This window comes from Erithacus rubecula, assembly GCF_903797595.1.
Source record: "Erithacus rubecula genome assembly, chromosome: 2".
Lineage (NCBI taxonomy): Eukaryota > Metazoa > Chordata > Aves > Passeriformes > Muscicapidae > Erithacus > Erithacus rubecula.
In genome coordinates this window covers 33,957,177-33,978,316 of record NC_136685.1, presented here as the reverse complement: position 1 = coordinate 33,978,316, position 21,140 = coordinate 33,957,177, and the positions used below count along the sequence as shown (strand labels likewise).

At 42.2% G+C, this 21,140-nt stretch overlaps 1 protein-coding gene across 1 annotated transcript; it reads right to left on the bottom strand.

Annotated features, from left to right (window-relative positions):
• Window positions 1–16,443: 16,443 nt before the first annotated feature.
• HTR1E (5-hydroxytryptamine receptor 1E) lies at window positions 16,444–20,356 on the bottom strand. Its single transcript, XM_079299083.1, has one exon. It carries the CDS (start codon window positions 20,352–20,354, stop codon window positions 19,260–19,262), a length of 1,095 nt encoding a protein of 364 aa, XP_079155209.1. The 5' UTR covers window positions 20,355–20,356; the 3' UTR covers window positions 16,444–19,259.
• Window positions 20,357–21,140: the final 784 nt, after the last annotated feature.

The following is a 21,140-nucleotide window of genomic DNA, read 5'->3' as shown; positions in this document are numbered from 1 at the left end:
CGCTTTGTGGTTTAATTTTCTTTTGCTGCGGTTCCCAGTGTGAGTATCTATGGCCCTTGAATGCCATCCAGTGGTGGAAAAGCAGGGCATCTCCCAGCCTGCTGAGAAACTGCCTCCAGACACGACAAGTTCACACGGAAAATTATTTTTACATTCACAGCTTATCATTCTCATGCCCTATTTGTAGTGAGATCAGAAACCATAAAAATATATTTTTGTATGGCAGGGCACAGTGACAGAAAAGCCATCTGGCGTTTCACAGCTCTTTAAAATGTGAGACAGAAATAGACTGTATTTATAATTTGTATTATAATTGGCTTTAAAGCTCAAGCTTCAAACAACTGCAAGGGCTGACTTTTTCATCTTCATCATGATTTTTTAAGGCAGAATTTTCTCTTGGGATTTGCTTGCTCAAGAGAGCTAAAATGTGAGCTGCTGTGGAGGGACACAGCTTTGTTAACTATTTCCATTCAGGGCTTTGGAACAGCTGGGTGTTTTGGAAAGTTAACGTGCAGAGATTGCAAGATGTGCCTTGTTGAGAGTACATTGTTAATTTAGTGACAGCATTTTCTGCCCTTCCTATGGTTTGGATTCAGTAAGTATTTGATACTATGCACTTACAGAAACACAGACTGCAGATGACAACAAAGACAGTTCAGCCTGTTAAATAAACACCAGGTTTGTTTAGAAGTCAAGAATATATTTTGAAGGGTTTTTAAAATTAAAAAAAAAAAAAACCAAAACCACGAAATAACAAACATATAGAATAAGTGCAATTCTTCAAATAGTTATATGACTCAGTTTTTAAATCACGCTTTAAAGTCACTTTTCACTGTTTTCTCTCCTCACACAGTTTCTGCTTTGTCCCACCACTGCCATTTAATGATGACAATGTAGAATGAACAACGAGGAAGTGGCTGGAAAAACAAAAGAAAAAAGTTTCAAAAAGCCACTCTAAAACAACAAAATCCCACCGAAGCATCATTTTCTTATTTCTTCTGACATGGAAGAGCATCTTCTTTTTTCTATCTATGTAAAACTGAATTTTCATTCCTTTAAAATTCATTACATTTGGGTATTTTTTTTTATTTAAAACACTCTCTGCCCAGTTACTTGATTTTCAGTGATTATTGCCCAGATTTCTTGCCCTCCAGTGGAATTCCCCATTTGTGCCCGAGGTGTGACCAGTTATGGTGCCTGGTGCTAAACCACCAATTCAACAATGAAGGTCAGCCCTTGTCCTGAAGCCTCAGGCTTTTAACTCTATCTTCCTCAGGGACTGCTTTGCAAGGATTTGGAGTGCAGAGATGAATGTATATTCATGGTCTTCCACCTAACAATTCCCTTGTCCCTGGCTACTATCTGACAACACCAGAGCAGATTCCAGCTACTTGGACATTCATACTGTTGGCCTGCTGGCACACCCAGGACACTGTGCCAGTTTATGCCATATATCACAAATCCCAGATCCGGTTCAACAGAGAACACCTGGGACTGTTCCAGCATGGTTCATGTTTTGGAAGGAAAGTTTGGAGAGGGGCAGAGAACTCCTGAGATCTCCTCAGGAGCTGGAAGCAAGGATTAGTGGTGTTAGTGGGCTGAGTGTCTGTACTTTTGGTGTGCAGGTCCTGATCTTCTAGAATACAGTACCCAAATATCTCCTGAATCCCAGACACTATTTATAGTTGTGTCTGGCATTGGCCTTAATGGCTACTTACTCCTTAGCTGTTACAGTGAGGCACAAAATAAATTTTAATTTCATCCTGAGTGTTTAAAACAATTTGCATGTTTGTGAGGACTGCTATGGGTTGGGGGTCAGAAATGCCACTGAATTCCCTAGGTAAAATTTTCAGGGAAACTATTGCAGCAGTGACATACATTTTGGGATTCACACTCCAAGTATGCCTGTCACTGAACACTAATCCCAGGAAGGAGCTATCATTCAGCTTTGTTGTTGCTACTTTTCTTTACTCTTTGCTCTGACAGAGATATTCCCAATGCCTTTTCCATTAGGATCTTGCATACAATTCTCTTGATGAGACAAATTGCATCTCTCTTTTATCTGCCACATCTCTCAAGCAACAAAGTGTTCTTAGAAACCAGAATTCATAGCAGCTCTCCAAGTGCTGAAAAATAAGTACAGATCAAGCTTCAACATTTAAGAACATAGTGTAAAAATAATTTCATTCTTCACAACAATAGTTTGTAAGTTTGTTTGCTTGCTAGTTTTACAACCCTTAATGGTACCCTTGTGCAGAGAGACAAGCAGAGGCTGGCAGGGCTGCCTGTGGTCCTTCCACCTTCTCACTTGGCTCCTCACTTCAGGCTGTCCAGGGAGTTCAGTACCTCACTCACTCAATTTTGGGGTTAGCCACTAATCCAAGCAGAAGGGTAAAGGGAGGTGATTCAGGAAGCAGGGAGGGAATGTAACTGCTACACTGAGTTAATCCTGACCCAGGTACCATGTGTGTGATGTTTGTTCCTGCCTGGACAGTGCCTGCAGCCATTGTCACATGTCCTGCTGGTGCTCAGGATGGTGCCAATACCAGCAGGCAGCACAGACCTCAGGGCCTAGCAGCTGGTGCCAAAGATGGCCTTTTCCTGTCAGTCCTGCACAATCAGAGGCTGTGGTTCTCATGTCTGAAGAAGCTGACAGACACATTGTACAGCTGTATCAAGACCCATGCTATTCTATTGCCACAGGTGTGTTTTCTGCCTTTCAGCTGGGCTTCAGCCTAGAGCCACTCCTTGGATTTCTCACTCTGGGTAGTGTTGTGCTGCTTGAAGTGTTCCTCTCTATTTGTGTGTAGTACAGTTAAAATCTTGTCTCCAGCAGCACAGAAACAAGTTTGGGTGCTGGGTGGAGATAATTTCCTTACAAGACATCACGATTTTTGCCAGGACCCATCCTTTCAGTTCTGCCTTTGCTTTCTGACATGGGGGTGCAAGTATTCCAGTTGATAGTCTGTGTCTGTCTGCTGGCTCCTCTCTGCTTGCAGTGGCATAGCCTGTGTCTGCCAGCAGGTGCCATCAAAACTAATCAAACATCAGAAGCTACATTGAATCATAGAATACCCTCTCTTGGAAGGGACCCACAAGAATTATCAATGTCCTGTCCCAGCACAGGACCATCCCAAAGAGTCACACCCTATACCTGAGAACATTCTCCAAATGTTTCCTGAGCTCTGTCAGGCTTGGTGCTGTGGCCACTTCTCTGGAGAGCCTGTTCCAGTGCCCAACCACCCTCTGGGTGACGAATCTTTTCCTAATACCCAGCCTGAACCTCTCCTGACACAACTTCATTGCCTCATGTCCTTGTCACTGATCACCAGAGAGAGGAGATCACTGCCTGCCCCTCCTCTTCCCCTCATGAGGAAGCACATATTTGTGAGGGGAGGACAGTCCTGATTCTTTTGCACTTTCCCTGCTTTTCTGCACATCAAGGTGTGACAGGGCAAGGACTGATCAAGGATAAACTAAAAATAATTGAAAGAATGGGTAAAGAATGTGTAAGTTTGATGTCAGGCTGGACACATCTGATTGAACAAGTATGGGGAGAACTAATCAAAGCCACCTCTGTGTAACTAACAACTACCTCAAATGAGAAGGGCTGTCACTATTGTACAATTAGTCCTAGACCTGCTGTACTCCTGGATTGCCACCCATCTGCCAGCTGAGCAGGGAGTCACTTGTGCTCTCCTTTCCTAGTCAGTGCCTGCCAGGGATATTTGAGAATGCCACCTGAGGATAAGTGGTTATTTTATGTGCAGGGCTTATGTACTTTATCAAAAAGAAACTATTTCATGCATATATATGAGGCATATGAAAAATAATTGGCTGTTAAGCCTGGAGCTCAGATGTATGCATCAGAGATTTCTCCTGCTGCTAAAGGTAATTCTTTTTTTTTTTTTTCTTTTCTGGTAAACACGTCCTTTCTTAAGCTGTGTGCTTCCCATAATACTTATCTCCAGGAATAAGGGTTGCTGAAGAGTGCTCTGATAGTTAAATGTAGGCTATGTGGGGTATTTCAAACTTGTAAGTACTTCTTGTAATAGGCACCCAGCTGCAGAGGAATAATAAAAAAGTGTGCCATTCTGAACTATTTGCTGAATGTAGGCTGGTTTCTTGTCTTCTATTCCTCCTGACCTGAGGTGAAGTTGATGATCTTTTTCACTTGCAATTCATGGGCCTCAGGCTCCCTGTGCACTGAGAGCCACAGAAAAACAGACATCTGAATAAAAAGTAATTGTCTATGCAGTGAGGCTTTGATGCTGACCTTGCCCTTTCCATTGTTAGGTGTGAGATACTAGTATTTTCTTCAAACACTGCTTCTTGTTTGAATTTTTCTAGAAACTGTGTGAAGTCCAATGACTTTGGCACTGATGAAAGAAACTATTTCTCTTCACTAGGAGGGAAATTTTTTTAATTGCCTCTATAAGCAGTACAGAGAGACATGTCCCAGTACAAGGGGTCATTTGTACCCTTGTCTTGTGAACAAGATCACATGAGTAACTCAGGTGTCTCTTTTCTGTGTGGCTAAAACTAGGTGAAATAAATCCCAGCTGAGTGTTGGCTAACTGGTGAGATGAACCTGGAAGTGCTGTCACCATTATGTATCATGATGGTAGAGCAGCACCTGCCCTGCTAAGCAGTGCCAAACCTGCTAGCTTGGCCTGTGCAGTGGCACTGCTGGGGCTGAGGCAGAGAAAGGGTCATGGAAGAAGATGAGGTTGATGCCTCAAGGAGAAGGCTGATGGGTCAGGAGATTACTGAGAATCTCAGGAGGCAGACCCTGGATGAGGTGCAATAGGAAGTGACTGTTCTTAAATACCTTCTTTTGCAGTGCATGGTTTCCCCCAGTGAACAGCAAATATCTGTCTACAGCCAACTTTTCTGGTTCACTTTTCATATACTTTTGTGCAGACAAAGTTTACTCAGCAATTACTGATACTAAGCAAATTTGAAGTTTGCTGTCAGCAAACACTCTCAGCAGAGACTGGAGTGTCAGTGCTTCCTTCCATGGCTGAGCTGAGAAGAAGGGGTCTCAGGAGGTCTGTGAAGCAAATGCAGCAGACCAGCAGTTTGCACAGTGGAAGCTTTTAAAATGCATGACATTTTGAGGGAAATTTTTCAGATTGCAAAGTCCAAATAGCTGCAATCTGTTTATGGGCAAGACATACCCCAATGTGAAGCTGGATTTGTCAGATGGTAAGGGTTCAGAAGCTGTTGCAAAGAATAGAGCATTTTTTTTCTCTTTGTTGGTGGGAGATGGGATGCCAGTTGTAGCAAATGAGGAGATTCAGGTTAGATAGTGAATAAAGCTTTCTGTTGCTGAAGGAAATGAAGCAGGGAAATTGGCTGTCTGAGGAAGATGAGGTATCTCTATCACTGAATAACTCTGAGAACAGATTGAACAAATATTTGTCAGAAGTGACACAGCTGTAGGTGACCCTGCCTTGAAGCTAGGGAAGGATGAGGACCTTCCAGCCTTATGATCTGCTCCTTCTGAGATGGATTATCTAATTCAGACAAGTCTGTTTTAATAAACACCACGACAATGTGTTTGTCAGACTGTTGGACCACTCTGAGTACAAACAGTCAGCCTAACAGACATGAGTTCAGTGCTTCACATTTAACTGAAGTTAATTTCCTAAAATGAAACAAAGGATGGAGGAATCTATTTAGGAAGTCTATTCTAAAAAGTCTGAGTGTAATACTTGCTGCTTCTAATATTACAGACTGGCTCATACAGCACTGCAGTTTTTAAAGAGCTGAGCAGGAGAGGGGAGGGTTGGTTATTTTCAAGTATGACTTATTATTGATTCAGGACCTGAGGAGTGTACAACAGACCTGTGAGAATTACATCTTCCTGATCCTGCTGGTGCACGATGCCTCTTCCCTGCATGCTCCCTGTGCTTCCCTTTCTGTCTCTCCTTCTCTCACCAGATTTTTGAACAGAGCCTAAGGTGACATGATGTATAACTTTTACAGAAGCCACCTGGATCAAAGCTGTGTCCAGGGTGATCAGCTGGCTGGGCAAGTACCATCCCCAGGATCCAGTCAGCTTCCACCCACTCAGCATCTGCTCCCCACAGTTTCCCGTGGTGTGTGTGCTGCAGTTTGGTCACAGTGATCTAGGCAGCCTCCTCAGTTCTCTGTGGTTTTGTAGTTAGTGCCAGATGGCCTTTGGCCACCAAAATCTGTGCTTGACAGCATCAGCTGGGAAATGACAACAAGGTTGGTCTCCCAGGGAGCATGAGGATTGCTGGGATGACAGAAGTGGTGTAAAATTGGCAAGTGTCATCATCACTACACCCTAGGTGTCACTATAGGAACATGTGTTGGAGGAAGAACAGGGTTCCAGAGTATGCCAGCACCATATCTGTCAAAGATTTTGAGTGAATTTGGCAGTGACTGGTGAAGCCTCAGTCTAAGAAGAAATTGTGATTGTGATAACCACTGCTTCACTGGGAGGGATGTCCAGTGCCACCAGCTCCAAAACAGACATGCTGCTTACCTGGGAAGGGGGCCTGGTGGGACCTGGGCTGGGACAGGGGGAGCAGAGCAGCAGATGACAGCATGGCTTGTAGCTTCTGTGGTAAGGATGCAGATGGTCAGCACCTGCATGAGGCAGTGGGGATAGATTACTGCTGTGAGCTTTCAGAAGACAGCAGTTACCTGTATCTGTATGGGGATTGAGGCTGGGCATTGGTGAACTGCCACCCCAAAGCTGCTGGCTACTCTACTCTGAGCCCAGTTCCATGAAGATCCACATCTTCTGGTGAGCAGCCTGGCACTCTCCTGAATCAGGAGTACAGGGTAGTCCCAACAGGGTGCTTGTGCTGTCCACTGTGGTCAGGACATAGTAGATTTACTCTTGATGGCAACAGCTCTCATCAACAGGCCATACTTCTGGTGTGTGCAAGACTGGCTGGTGCTGGAGCTCCAGCTCCTAAAATAGCTCTGGGATATCTGCAGTGCAGATGACAGAGAATTGTGACATGCTCCCGTGCCTGGGATATGCAAGGATCACCTGCTCCTTTTCTCTTCTTTTTTTAGCAGATAGGGAGGCCAACACAGCAAGATAAGGAGTATGTGGGCAGGCACAAGCCTCTGACTGGGGGTTAGACAAGGATGGGAATTAAGTGGAATGTTAAAAACATCTGTGGGAGTTCTTCTGTGACTGATATTACCCTGTCTGTGGAAGTGCATGGTCACACATTGGTGTTGATGTGGTCCTAAAGTCCTGACAAAGCCAGGTGAAGCCATGGACCTGTGGAGACCAATCCCCAAACTGTGCTGCTCCCCAAAGCACTGGTGCTTCTCTTTGTGCAGCTGTGGAACTGGGCTGCCCTGGAGGGCAGCAGGCTGGAGCTCACACATGGATTCATGCCTTGGCAAGACAAGGAGCTTCCACCATGTTTGCATTTCCTGCCCCTACCTGTAGACCAAAAGATCATTAACAAATATTTCACCAACACAGATACTCTACCAGATTAAAAACCCACCCTCCATAAGACCAGTGTTAACACAGCCTCACATGCATCACCTGAGCTTGTGAGTAGAAAAGTTGTACTTCTTACCTTTCCACAATTACTTTTAACCCTCTCTTTTTGTGTGTGTGTGTGCAGAAACTTATTTTTGTCTCCAGGTTTTGAAATCTGAAGTGACCTAAAATACTGGCCTTGTTTGCATCCCTTTCCTCTAGCATGTTTATGTATTCATTACAAAAATGTGGCTATTTCCTTTATCTTTATTTTTTCACCTTTATTTCCTTGGATAGCCTTGCTGTTTCTAGCATCCTGTTGATCTACACATGACAAACTTGAAAATGTGCAGTAGAAAATTCTTTTATGTGATTCAAAGACCAAATCAAGTGCTTAGTTGGAAAAAGAAGAGAGCTCTTCTTCCCTAAGAAAAAAGCTTTTCACAGGGAGTGTGGGGTATTTTAAAAAGACTTTATTTTTAAAAGGTCAAAGTAGAAAACTTATTCTTGCATGACCTGTTTCAGTTTTCAAGTGAACACTGAATGTGAACACTCTTGGATGTAAAGGGAGCAGATAAACCCAGCTCACAAAGGTGTTTCTATACATATACATTTTGTGTTTTCATAAGCAGCCATATCCTGAGCCATCTGTCTCCATTCCAGACAGTCTCTGGTATCCCTCTTGTGCTCCCAATCTCAGCCTCATCAAGCTGTGCATATGATGCAGCTTTGATAATACATTTTGTATCACTGGCAAAGAACAACTGAGCTTTCTTCTTTTTAGGCAGAAGAGTAAGTGAAATGATCATAACTTTCTTTTTGCCTTTAGAAAACAAAGCATTCATGAATTGGACACCAAAAAGCTTAGAAACCCAAGAAAGTCAAGTACCACATTTCCTGTGCTAGCAAGAAAATTAGCTTATTGTAAGGCAAAATGTAGTAATTACATTGGCAGGAATTCGAAAGATAAGTGGAAAAGCTACTTTAGAGCCAGACAGAGGTCTTACATCCATGGAAGTATTTGATTTTTGCTTTAAATTAACATAGCTTCTTGAGATGCTTACTTGCCAATCACCTTACATATGATGGTAGATAGGTTAAAAAGATCATGAAATGATGGATTACCAGGAAAAATGGAAAGACATAAGTAAAGAACTGTGTGACTAGCAGACCTGATGGGCTGTGCAGATAACATGTATTTTAAGTTGGTTGGAAGCCAGAAAACTACCATTGGAAAGTATTCAGTGTAAAGTAGCAGGGAACAATAGAGCATGGAGACAGTTCATCAACCAAAGTGAAAGACTGTAGGAAAGATCCATCTCCAGAGCCCCCCTGGCTATTTCCTTCTACTTAGCTCAAAATTCCCTTAAAAATAACAATTGTTGGGATCTGTATGATTTTTAGACTTGTGCATGTTCATTTTTGATAACATTTTGGCAAGTTACATATCTAACAAATGATGTTTGAAGCCTGTTTGTGAAATACATCCTCCTAATAAACAGAACTTACTAGTTAACTTAATAAACTTGTAACTTGGGAGTGTTTCTGAGGATGGCTGGTTCATGGCCATCCTAAGAAATGGAATTTCAAGTGTGAGTGCCAGGCATGAAGCTGCTGCCTTCCCACTGCCTGCCCCAGCTCAGAGGGGTGACATCCATGACACAGATGTGCACCAGGGGCTAGCAGCTGTGCTTTTGAACCCAGGGATTGTGCCTGGTGGGGTTGGTCACTGGCTGCCTCTTCAAATCAAACTCTTGAGTGATGTGTTAAAAATATGTGACATCAGTTGCAATGGCAGAAGCGAAGTCAAACCCAGTACAGGTAAAAGTTCTTTTTCTCTAGCTTATAGCACATGGTACACCAGGATGCACAGACTTTATCCAGCTTCCTTAGGATCCACAGCCTCACGGCAAAGTCTATTGCAGCTGGATGAATGTGGAACAGTCCTTGGCAGCAGGTTCCCTTCCATACCTTTACTTTCTCTGCAATGTGTTTTCTCCACCCTGCAATCACACTCCTGTGCAGGGGAAGACAATACTCAGTGACTGTGAACCAAATCCAGTGAGCTGTGCCACTGTTCAGAGCACCCAGCCCTGGTGAGTGCTGTGGGGTGGCAGAGCAGTGACAGCCCAGCACAGGGCTGGGCAGCCCTCCCTGCCTCCTGCACCGAGGCTCTGTGTGGGGCATGGCATTCCCTCTGCCTCCAGATGATGGCCTGCCAAGGAGGCAGAACTTTTTATTAGGAAAGCACTCCTTTTAGCTCAGATGACAGCAGCCTGTGGGTTTCATGCTGGTGATGGCACTTCTGTCCCTCATGGTGCATATATAATATATATATGAAAGCATAATACATTTCACTTGTCACTTCTCCAGTTTGCTTGGTGTTTTCCCCTGTCATTATGATGACAGAAGAGTTGATCTCAGGGTGCCACCAACTGCGGAGTGCCTTGCAGAGATACAAAATTGCTGAGAAATACAATGTGGACATGTAAGGAGCATATCAGAGGGCACATCAGCCCTCACCTCTCCCTCTGCTGCTGTTTAACATCCTGCTTCTCAGGTTTCTTGTGGCTTTTGGTTAAAGTTTGAGAAATGCACATTCTAATCTCTGTGCTGCTGCCAAAGTCAAACTGACCCACTGGATAGAAGATAATAATTCCCAGTAAAATATTAATCCCACATCACAACAAAGGAATGTGTGGAAGACGGAGAAAATAGAGAGGACCAAGAAAAAGCCACTCATCTAAGGTAATCAGCATTCAGACATAATTGGTTATTGTAACTCCAAAATGGAGATTATAAAGCAAGTTTTCAAACAGCCTTCAAAAATAGCTCTAAATTTTCACACCAAGAGACTTATTCAAAGGTAATTGAGACAATACTAAGTCTAACACTGACTTTTTTGACTTTGGATCCAGTTTCCAAAATGTTATGGGTGTACAATATATAAAACATAAATATGACAAGCACATCACCACACTGCAGAACTCAGTACTTTGTCCTCTCAGAAGAATTCTCCTTTAGAAGATACCTTACAGGCTGTTTCTTTAGTATGGAAATAGCTGTAATCTCCAAAGGGAGTGCAGCTGGGCCAGAGACCTCCACACTTTGTGTGCTGTTAGTCATTTCCATTGACTTGGTGTGTCAGTGTCAAACTGTTGATCCAAATGTAGGCTCGTTACCTGATGCACCAATTCACACACCAAGGTGAGGTATTTCCATTTTCCATTCTAGTTTGTCAAAGTAGGGAGCTAGGTGGTAACCCACAAAAGGCTGACTCACTGGTCATCAAAACTTTACACTATTACCTTTTAATAACAAAGGCCTCAGTATTCATTAGAGATTACATATTTTTTTGAAATTACCAAATCATAGAGATTACATTAAAAAAAAAATAACACTCAAATCCCTATTTGCCAGTTAAATCTCGTTTCACATGCTAATTAGCCGTGTGTGGAGTTTCCCCCTCCATTTGAGTCTGGGGTCTGTTTTGAGTAGGTGGCCAACGAGTCAGGGATTGCAATGTCCCATTGCCAGAATTACCTTTCCCTCAGTTAATGCCCAGTTCTGCTGACTTCATTCCTGGAGGCTCCCAGACATCCCATTCATCTTGGGATTGTCTTCCATCTTCCTTAAAACAAAAGATTAACCAAGCATACAATGTTCACAATGCAGTTGCTTAATCACAACTGTCCTGCTATAGCTATTTAAAAAAAACCTACAAAGTTTGATTCAAACCTTGAGGGGTTTGATATGAAGACTATCAGAGTTATGTGTCAGTGTCAGACTGTGCTGACTCTATCAGGATCCATCAATAATGACTGAGTTTCAAAAGAGGGAAAGGAGAAGGAGCAAACTTAGATGTGGAAGGAGGAGAGGATGGCAACTGGCCAGGAGAGTCAGAGGGAGCTGCTCAGTGCTCTCTGTGCCCCATGAGCTTTTCGTGCCTGACTGCTGCTGAGTGCCAAGGCTGCCCTTGGTGGATGCCATGTGGCACAGGTAAGCTATCAGTTTAGGGACCAAAACTGTCTTATTCCATGCTTGTGCCCATCCTGAGGGTAAGGAGCAGCAAAGCCACAAGTTCGTGGTTGCTCTGGAGCTGCAGTGACAGCAGCTTGCTGTTCCCTAGCCTGGGGCAAAAAAAAAAAAAAGCATTTGATGTCTTCCATTGTGTTTCTCAGCTGTTCAAGCTGGCTACCAAACTGAGAAGTTGCTGCCACCTCAACAGGCACTTCAAGGCTGGTAAAGCCTCAGCAAAGGCTGATGTTGGGAACATTGAGAGGTGTTAGGAATCCCAGCTGTGGAGCTTGGGGATTAATGCTGTCACTGGATGCTGGGTTTTGCCCACACAACCTTTCAGCTGTGTCTCTGTGTGCCTTGGCTTTGTGTGGGAGCTAGGCTTGGTCTCAGTAGCACTGTCAGCACCTGTCAGCCAGAAGAGTCACTGCAGTGTCTCTAGGAGTGACATGGCTTGTTTCCAGCCAGGACCTCTGGGTGTGGAGGACAGCAACGCTTCCTTTTACAGGAGAGTTGAATCTTCTGCTTGGGACTGTTTTGATCTGTAGACTGTCAGAACTTGTTAGTCTGCTTTAGGGAATGAGGAGGTTTAGAAACTGTCCCTCATGTGACTGTTTTACCCCATGAGTTGCTCTGTTGTTGCCACGGTGGTGAGGAACCCAATTCCAGCCAAGTGCTTAGTGCAGGGCCCAGGAGGAATTGTGGGTCAGTCCTTCACACTTCTCACCTTTATTTGGTCAGAGGTGCCCTGAGTCCTCTGGGTGAAGGTGGAAGCATGGTTTGTGTGGGGAAATCTGGACTCTGAGGAAGGCAGGGAGCAGCAGTGACACCGTGTCCCCAGTGCACAGTCTGTGCCAGCCACAGAGCCTGGGTCTCAGTCCCCTTCCTGCCCATGGGCTCTGCAAGCATGGTAGAAAAGGTACAGCCTCCTACCCATCCTAATTAAAACCACAGATAACCTGCTCCTCAGCAAGTAGAGAAACTGCTGTGCTGAAAAATTAAAGGATTTTGATCTGTGGCTTGCATGTATATGCAAGCAGCAGACCAAAACAACCACACTTAATTTTGCAATCCTAGATCAACTTCTGTGAATCTAATTGGATTATTTTTTTTCTATCTGGCATCTTCAAAATGACTGTCCAGTCATAATACAGAAATGTTCTGAAATCAGAAAAATAAGAGAGAGAGTATTTCATTATTATTCTAAATTTTAAAAGTGATTATTTTAAGTTTTCATATGCAGGCTTGGCAATAAAAAAATGAGGAATTGCACTGAAATATGTATGAACAAAAGGAAAAATCTAGCTGATAGACGTTATTTTAGTGGTCAATTCAATTTAAAACTCTCAAGCTGGAGGTGTTAGCCTCATATTTTATTTATTATAGAAACAAGCTTGTTGAGGCTCAATCCAGAAGTCTAGCAGCTTGGCAAGCTGTTCCTGCTATAAAGGACTGAGATAATATTTCCAGTGGATCACAAAGGTGGAAGTCATTTGTGTGGAACTTGCTATTCTCTTGGAAAAGTCGCTGTAGAAAGATTTCGATAGAAACAATTTTTTATTGTAAAATCTGCTGGTCACTCTGCTTGTTGCAAGTTGTTCAGGCATGCACATGCGATTTTATGTTTTGTTTCTTAGTGCTCTTTTAAAATTAATACCTGGAACTAATTTTAAATTGTGCGCAGAACAATTTACAAAGGGATGGGAATTCTGTCCCCCCCTTTCCCTATAGTTATGTTTTGTTTCTTGATTGGCAAAACGTGTGTCTTTTATGAAGTGTTTTTGCAAGGGGAAGTGCTTTATGCCTCTCCTCATAGATATGTGTGCCATTTGCAGTCATGCAGTGTACAAAATGAATATGGGAGATGCAGCACATTAGAAGGTTTGAGTATCTCAGTGACAAGGGATCTTGCACCAGGTAGAAATGAGGCTTAGAACTTGTCATGCAGGAAATTAACCCACAAAAACTTCAGAAAGCTGCTCTATATGCTAATGTGCTCTTAAGTATGCAGTGGGAGCAATTGGAAGACCGTGAAATATGAGGGGCAGTGGGAGGAGTGGAGTGAGCATTTCCAGCACCATTTATTGCATCTGGAGACCATACTAGCTGTGGCTTTAGTTTTTATTCATAGAAACCCCATGAGTGAGGAGAAGAGAGGGGGAATTATTAAAAAGATAGCTTCAAAAATCATGGCACACGGGAAGAAACCATGGGTTAATGCAAGCGTCTTTCACCTGGATGCACATTAGAAATGTGATTTGTAGGAAAACTGTAATAAAGCTGAAGTAGAGGCTGTACACAACAGTGTCATGGAACAGAGCCTGCAACCTGGTTTCCTGAAACAAGAGATGCTTAGGTGATGTGATCAACATAGCACAAAGTGGCCTTGCTTCTTGCTAAAAGTAACTAGATGCCGCTGTGGTGCTGAGGAAGGCTGCCAAGGAAAAGAAGGAGAAAAAGGTAAACAGGGGGAAAAATTAATGAACAGGATTCACAGACCAGGAAATAGTGAAATGAGCAGGAAAGAAAAGCGATTAAGATGGTAAAAAGTTGAAATTAGTCTCTCTCCCTTAGGTCTTTGAGATGTTTATATAATTTTCTAATAGTTTTTTTTTTTCCACACAGCTCATTTATGGTTACATCTTCTACTCACAGCAGAAACATCAAAAATTTATATTTAAGCACTGATTCATAGAAGCATAGAAATTTGTTGAGTAGGAAGGAGTAATTTAATCATATAACATCATCTAGAGGTGATCACCTGCATGGGATTAATGAAAAAGTAAAGATCTCCTGGCAGTGTAAGAGAAGAAAGGAGCAATGTTTGCAAATGTACATAGAGTAAAATAGAGAATGCTGAAGAGTAATTTTACAGCTGATAAACCTGGAATTTATCCAAAGACAGATAATGAAAAGAAAATTTGGCCCCAAGTGAAAAACAGATAGCAATTAGAAAAGGTGACTATATATTGCGTAGGACTCTTATAAAATACTACTTGAACAATTAAAGTTATCACAAGATTTACTGTGTCTACTTAAGCAATAAAGCAAATTGAGATAATTCTTCATAGAAATCATCTGGGTGTTTAAAGGATGAATATAAACCAGCTTGTCTCTTATTGATATTTGCAATGGTTAAACAGTACCCAGGCACAAGGACTACCTCACCTAAGCTGGAAGCTTGTATTTCACCTCAACACTCTAATGCTCTTTACCTTTTGATAGCTGGAATTCAAAACAGAGGAGTGAAAATAAAGTCCTTAGAAAAAATTCCTTTATTCTTTTAGCATCTTGTCTTGGATAAGTCAAAATTTTTAAGTTGGTTTTTCATTTGTTTGGGGTTTTTTTTGTTTTGTTTTGTTTTGTTTTGTGATTTTTTTTGGTTTTTTTTTTTGTTCCTTCTCACACATGCAAAGGACAAAGAAATAAGGAGTGATAACTCTGGAAAACTGGACAGCTCAGGTGCATGGCAGTGAAGTCTGAATAGTGACAGCCTTTTATGTAAAATTGGTGAGGTGGGGGCTTTATTTTAAACCTTTTGGTAAATTCAATCCCATCATCTTTCTCCATACAAGAAGGATGATCAAAATTAATCTCCTGTTGTGAATGACTTGCTACATCATAGTGGTGAGGAACCCACAACTTTAAATTACTGTATATGAGCTAAATCCAGGTGGCTCAGGGCACAGGCAACTCTTAATGTGTTTTGCTGTGCCTGTGCATGCTGTGCACTACAGAGAGCTCACCTCAGAAGAGGATGTGGTCTGTAAGGGAAAGGTGGAGAAAAGAAGACGGGCAATACACACAGACCAATTCCTCCACTGTCCACAAAGACTGCTCTTCATTCAGGAGTTTTACCATATCAAAAATGGTTTTGAGAAGGAAAAAAACCCATCAGCTGCAAGGAATGGGGAGATGTGGAAAGATCCTGGAGGTGGTGAGGACAAAGCTTGCAGAGAAGAGAGATGTGGTTGGCACAGGCAGAAGAGCAGGAACTGAGTGAAACCTGAGTAACCTGTGCAGGGACAGGTCCCTAAATACAAAGATACAGGTCCATAAAGTAATAATTCTAGGGTCAATTTTGATGTGGAAGAAAGGGAACAAAAGGAGAGGGTACAGAAGAAAGACAACAAGATAAAAAAGTAGATAAAATAGCATCTGAAGAGTTGTCTTTTGGGGAGGACAATTTGTTGATTGGTGCAATTTTCAGGGATGTATGAACTCACTCCAAAGCACTGGCTGCTTACAGAGAGCAAAAACTTCTGGATAGGGCCTGGATACATGTAAGGCATCTTGCAAACTTGAACAATCACAATTATGGGAATTCGGGTAACTGCTGAGAGATGGAGAGAGAACAGGGGCTCATTTTAGTAGGACCACAATAAATTTAGGGATTAGAGACAGTCAGAAACCCAAAGGCAGGACAAGCAGGGAGTTAGGGTTGTGAAGCAAGGCAACTTTGCAAGGGCACCATTGGAGAAAATAAGGCTTGCATGTCACAGGATGGTTTAGAGAGGTTAAGGGAGATGGAGGTAGTCTGTAGGTCTTAAATACTTCACTGTTGGGAGGACCTGGTATTGCAGAACACGGTGTGGGTGGGCCTGATTCAGAATTAACACCTGATTCATAGGTGTAAATGGGGAGTTGCCACGGACAGGTCAAGAAATGTCTCCCAATCCATTGTAAAAGCAGCAAAAACTTAACATAGAAAATAAAATGATGTCATCAAACAGTGGTGTCAGACTAGCAAAAGGTTTTATTTTCATGAGACCAGTAATTTCTGATCAAGTTGAGTTGTTTTAAGTAGCCAATCCTTTATATTGTTCCTGACTTTGACTCTGAGCATGGGGAAAACATACATCTTCATCAATCTAGTGACATTTGTTGGAAAACATTCTCTGTGTTTAGCTAATGACTTAATTAGAAAATCAGTAGTCAGCTGGCAGAGAATGGTGAGTCTTTATTTAACAGGAAAGCAAGGAAATTAACCATCCATCTGTTTTTTCCTGTTAATTACCCCTAAATATTAAAATTGAATATAGCCTTCAACCTGATTGGTAGTTTGAGTGGTAATAACAATATTCACATACTAACAAGAAGCCATTAGCAGAAAAAAAGATGATGCAGCTCCTGTATTTTACAGCTTTCATCCATGTTTCTGAAGCACTGCTACCTGCCTGTGACAGCTGCTGTGGAGGTCACACTCAACATTTCCAGCCCTTCAGCCACTCTTATGGCTTTAAATGAGCATCAGTCTTGGCAACAGAGTTAACTGAGCTGGTTTTACTCCATGAGAAACAGGACTGAGCAGCCCACCCCATGGCTGAGCCAGAGCCCCAGAGACAGCCCCAAAGCACCTGGCTGGGGTGCAGATTCTGCCTCAGCTGAGTTCCCTTGGATGGCTCAGACAGGCTGCTGTGGCAATATTGCACATTCACTCTTCCCTTTCTGGTCACCACAGCAGCTGAGCACCCTTGTGTACCTAAGAGACACCAAAACCTACTCTCTTCTAGCTATAACTGCTTGTGTGTCCTGTTTTCTGTGCCACAGTCAACTTGTTTCAGAAATTGTGCTGAATCTTTGTTCTTTAATAATAAATTCTATTGTGTTTTTTGAAAGGAAAAAAAAATATTCTGCAGCACTTCCTGCAAATACCACATTTTTATTTTAGTTTCCAGTTTTTTTTTTTTGTTTGTTTGGTTTTTTTTTCCCTTAATAGCATATGTACTCTAGGGAGCTGCTTTGGAAGTTTTATTGATAGGCAGGGTCAGAACACACCTCCCTGACTTCAGTCAAAAATTTCCACCTCCAACAGGCTGCAAAAATGTAAAACCATAATGGATGCCTGTGCTTCCTCACTAAAAGAAATTTTCAGTGGCTGAGATAATTTCCCTCTCTTTTTAGGTATTAATGTTTGCTAGTAGGAAACCCAAGGGCATCTGGAGAAGGCAACAGCAACAGTAGCTTCAGAAGGGCAGCTGGAGATGAACCAGACTCGGGCAGGGAATCCTGAAAGAAGAATCCCACTGCATGTGGGTAAGCCCCAGGTCATGCTTTTGTCACTTTCAGACTTGGTTTAAGCTCAGCTTATGGCACTGCATCTTTCCAGCCAAATGCTTCCTCTCACCAATAAGGATGTCATTTCTCAGTTCCATTTGCAGTTTATTACTCACACATTACTTACACTTCCTTGACTCTTGATAAGAAAAATGATTGTCATCTTGTAAATTTTAAAAACATTTTTAAGAGATGGCTTCCAGTGCTGTTACCACTTTTGCTACCTCTAGTATTTGTTTTGATGGATTTGGAGCTGCCATACTACAGTTTTCACTGCTATTGCACGTCAGGTTGACATATGTGGTATTTCCTCTGTTGTGTATCAGTGTAACTCAAAAAGAATTTGTCCAGAAAAATGGACAGGGGAGAAAATTAGGGTGCAAGGCGAGTAATAAATATTTAAATGGTGCTTAAAAGTTGCTAATGGACAATACCAAATTCTCAGCTTTGATTTTTGTCCCTTCCCAGACTGATTTCCACAATATTTGAATCAGAAAATTTAAACTTTCATAAACACAAAAGACAGGATACAAAGGACTCTTTGTCTCTCAGGACAGGGGAAGTGGGTCTGTGAAGGACTCCCAGAACAAGAAATCCTACCAGAGCACCTGACCATAGGTTAAGTGGGCAAGATTGCCATAGCAAACTGTGAGATGACAACAAGGCATATGTGCAGATGGCTATTTAAAATAAATAGTTTTACTGATTTTTTTTTCTGGCACTCAGAAATAATTAGGTTTTAACTGATGTTTTTGAATTTCTGTATATTGTTGGCCTGCTGAGAAGATATCCATTTGTCTAAATTGTTGGGGGTAAGATCCATAGAACCTTGGGGTTGTGCACCACAAGATTCAGATGAAGTGTGGCAAAAGTGAATAATGCCACCCCAGAACTGACTAAGGCACAAGGCCTGAAGAAATAGGGTTAGAGATATTGAAAATGTGACCATTCAGATGTGCAGTTAGTTTCACAGGTATGACACTTATTAGCTGCATCTTTCAATTGCCAAATGATTTGCACAGGTGCCTGCCCAACACCTTGAATGTAAATCTGGAATATTGCATAAAGAGAGCCACTTAAATAATTCCTCTGGGTTACAAAATGGGATCATTTCTAGATACAATGAACTGAACTTGCCTTTCTGTTTTGGGAGTGTATTCCTGAAGAAAGGAATAGTTTATTCTGCCTCAACCCAAGGTGGAAATGGTGGTAATTTTTCTCCTAAATGGCTGTAACAGCTTTCTCAATGCCACAGTAAAGAGGTGTTGTTTAGCTGTCATGACCATGAAGTGTTTATTCATTTTTGAATATGTATTTATGGGGTTCAGTTTATACAGTACATAGTTTAGATGTTTGATTCTTAAATGGAAAAAGTATAAAAGTTAATATTGTTGTTTGCTTCTTGAATCATTGATTACACAAAATGTCTTAGACATGAATACCTAATACTAATAATGTATTTTTTGTTGTTTCATTTCTAAAAAATCTTTTCCTTTGTGGAATAAATTTATTTCAAACCCTTTACCACGAGTAACACTAGAGATTAAAAAATGGCATAATGAATTGCAGGCTGAAGAACAGTCAAGGAAATAGGCAAACACAAAAATCCCCTTTATCAAGGGAAACGGTGGCAGAGTCAAATCATTTTGCTCATTTTTAAGGCCAGGAGTCATGCCAGCATCATCATCTCTCAGTCCTTTTAAGTATGCTCTCGACACCTGATGAGCTTTCGAAAGGCCAGCTTGAAATCCTCGTTAAAGCTCGTGTACAGCAGAGGGTTGATGAGCGAGTTGACATACCCAAGCCAGGTCAAGAAGTCTGCTACTTCTGGAGAGACAGTGCAAATGTGGAGGCCCACAAGCAGTTCCTTGATGAAAAAGGGCAGCCAGGACAAAATGAAAGCACCTAAAATCAGCCCCAAAATGCGAGCAGCCTTTCGCTCTCGTGTCGTGGAGATCTGCTGCCGGTCGCCAGCCGGGTCCAAGTCGTTCTCAAAAGGAGGGATCCTCACGGACACGTTGATTTTATCAAACTCTGTGGTCGGGTCAGATGTGGAGAAGTCCGAGACGCAGAATGTCTGTGTGAGCTTGCAGCTGGCAAAGGAGTTCTGGCTGTCGGTGCTCCTGTTGCTGAGGTGGCGGCTGGAGCCCCGCTTCTGGTAAAGGCTCTTTGCAGCGTGGTAGATCCTGTAGTACAGGATCAGGATCAAAGTCAAGGGGATGTAAAACGCCCCAAATGTGGAATAAATGGTGTAGATGACATGGTCGTGCTGAATGCGGCACTCGCTGGGAATGCTGATGCTGTGGTGGTTTCTCCAAAACAAGGGGGGCATTGATATGAAAACAGAGATGGTCCAGACGGTGGCTATCATCAGCCCAGCCCTTTTAGCCGTTCTTTTCCTGGCGTATTCGATAGCGTCCGTGATGGCCCAGTACCTGTCCAGGGCGATGACACACAGGTGAAGGATGGAGCACGTGCAGCACGTCATGTCCACGCTGAGCCAGATCTCACAGATGAAGTACCCCAAAGTCCATTTATCTATCATTATGTAAGTGATGCTCAAGGGCATGACGAGAACAGCAACCAGGAGATCTGTCACAGCCAGTGAACATATGAGATAATTTGCTGGCTGGTGGAGCTTCTTGGTTGTGGAGATTGCTGCAATTACAGCAGAATTCAGCAGCATTGTCAAGGTTGTGATTGTGGCCAAGGTCAGGGTAATGAGCATCTTTTCAGTTACTGTTTTTGGCTTGGCAGCCACACTGGCTTCAGTGGTGCAGTTTGTGAAATTCATTTTCCCCTCCAGGATGCAAGGAGTTGATAAGGAAGAGTTCCAGGTTCACAAGTTATCCATTTGAAAGAGATGCCCTATGTGCAATTTTAAAAAGTAGTTTATAATCCGATATTCAACAGAGCGGCAAAAAACCATCCAGGTTTTCTTCCTGCTCATTGTTTTCCTAGAAGATAAAAACACATCTGTTAGTCAATCTAGAATAATTCCACCTTTTGGTAAAAAAGTTTCACATTTCAAATACTATTATCTCAAATAAAATGTTGGTCTGTTTTCCCTTCTCTACTCTTGCATTTTCTCTCCCATTTTCTCTTCCATTTTCTCTGCATTTATCATCAATTTTTTTCTTCTCTAAAGGGCAATTTGGGCCAGATTTCCTGCTGATGTGAAATGGGTATTCCTTCTTTGGTTTCGGAGATTTTACTTAAAGTAGGAGGCTGGACTAAGAGACCTCCAGAGGTCCCTTTTCACAAACATGTCTATAATCTCTGTGATACTGATACCAGCAGCTAGTCCTTTTTCTGCTTGTTAAAATACACTCCAGCAGATGAAGAGCTGAGGGAATTTGCCTTTTCATTTTAATTGCTATATGAGAGGCATCAATTACTTTTATATACCACCTTTGGAACAAAAAGCAGCAGAGCAGCCTATCTCAGCAAAGTCATGCCAGGATTTCATAGCTTTCTATTCTGCTTTTTTCATATCCATGTCTATATTAATATATTAGAAACTGAACTTAAAAATTTCTCAGGCTACTTTTATCATGCAGGTTTTCAACAATGTTTAAAG

Excerpts from the sequence above, each read along its gene's own strand:
- HTR1E (XM_079299083.1), bottom strand. The coding sequence starts at position 20,354 with ATGAATTTCACAAACTGCACCACTGAAGCCAGTGTGGCTGCCAAGCCA.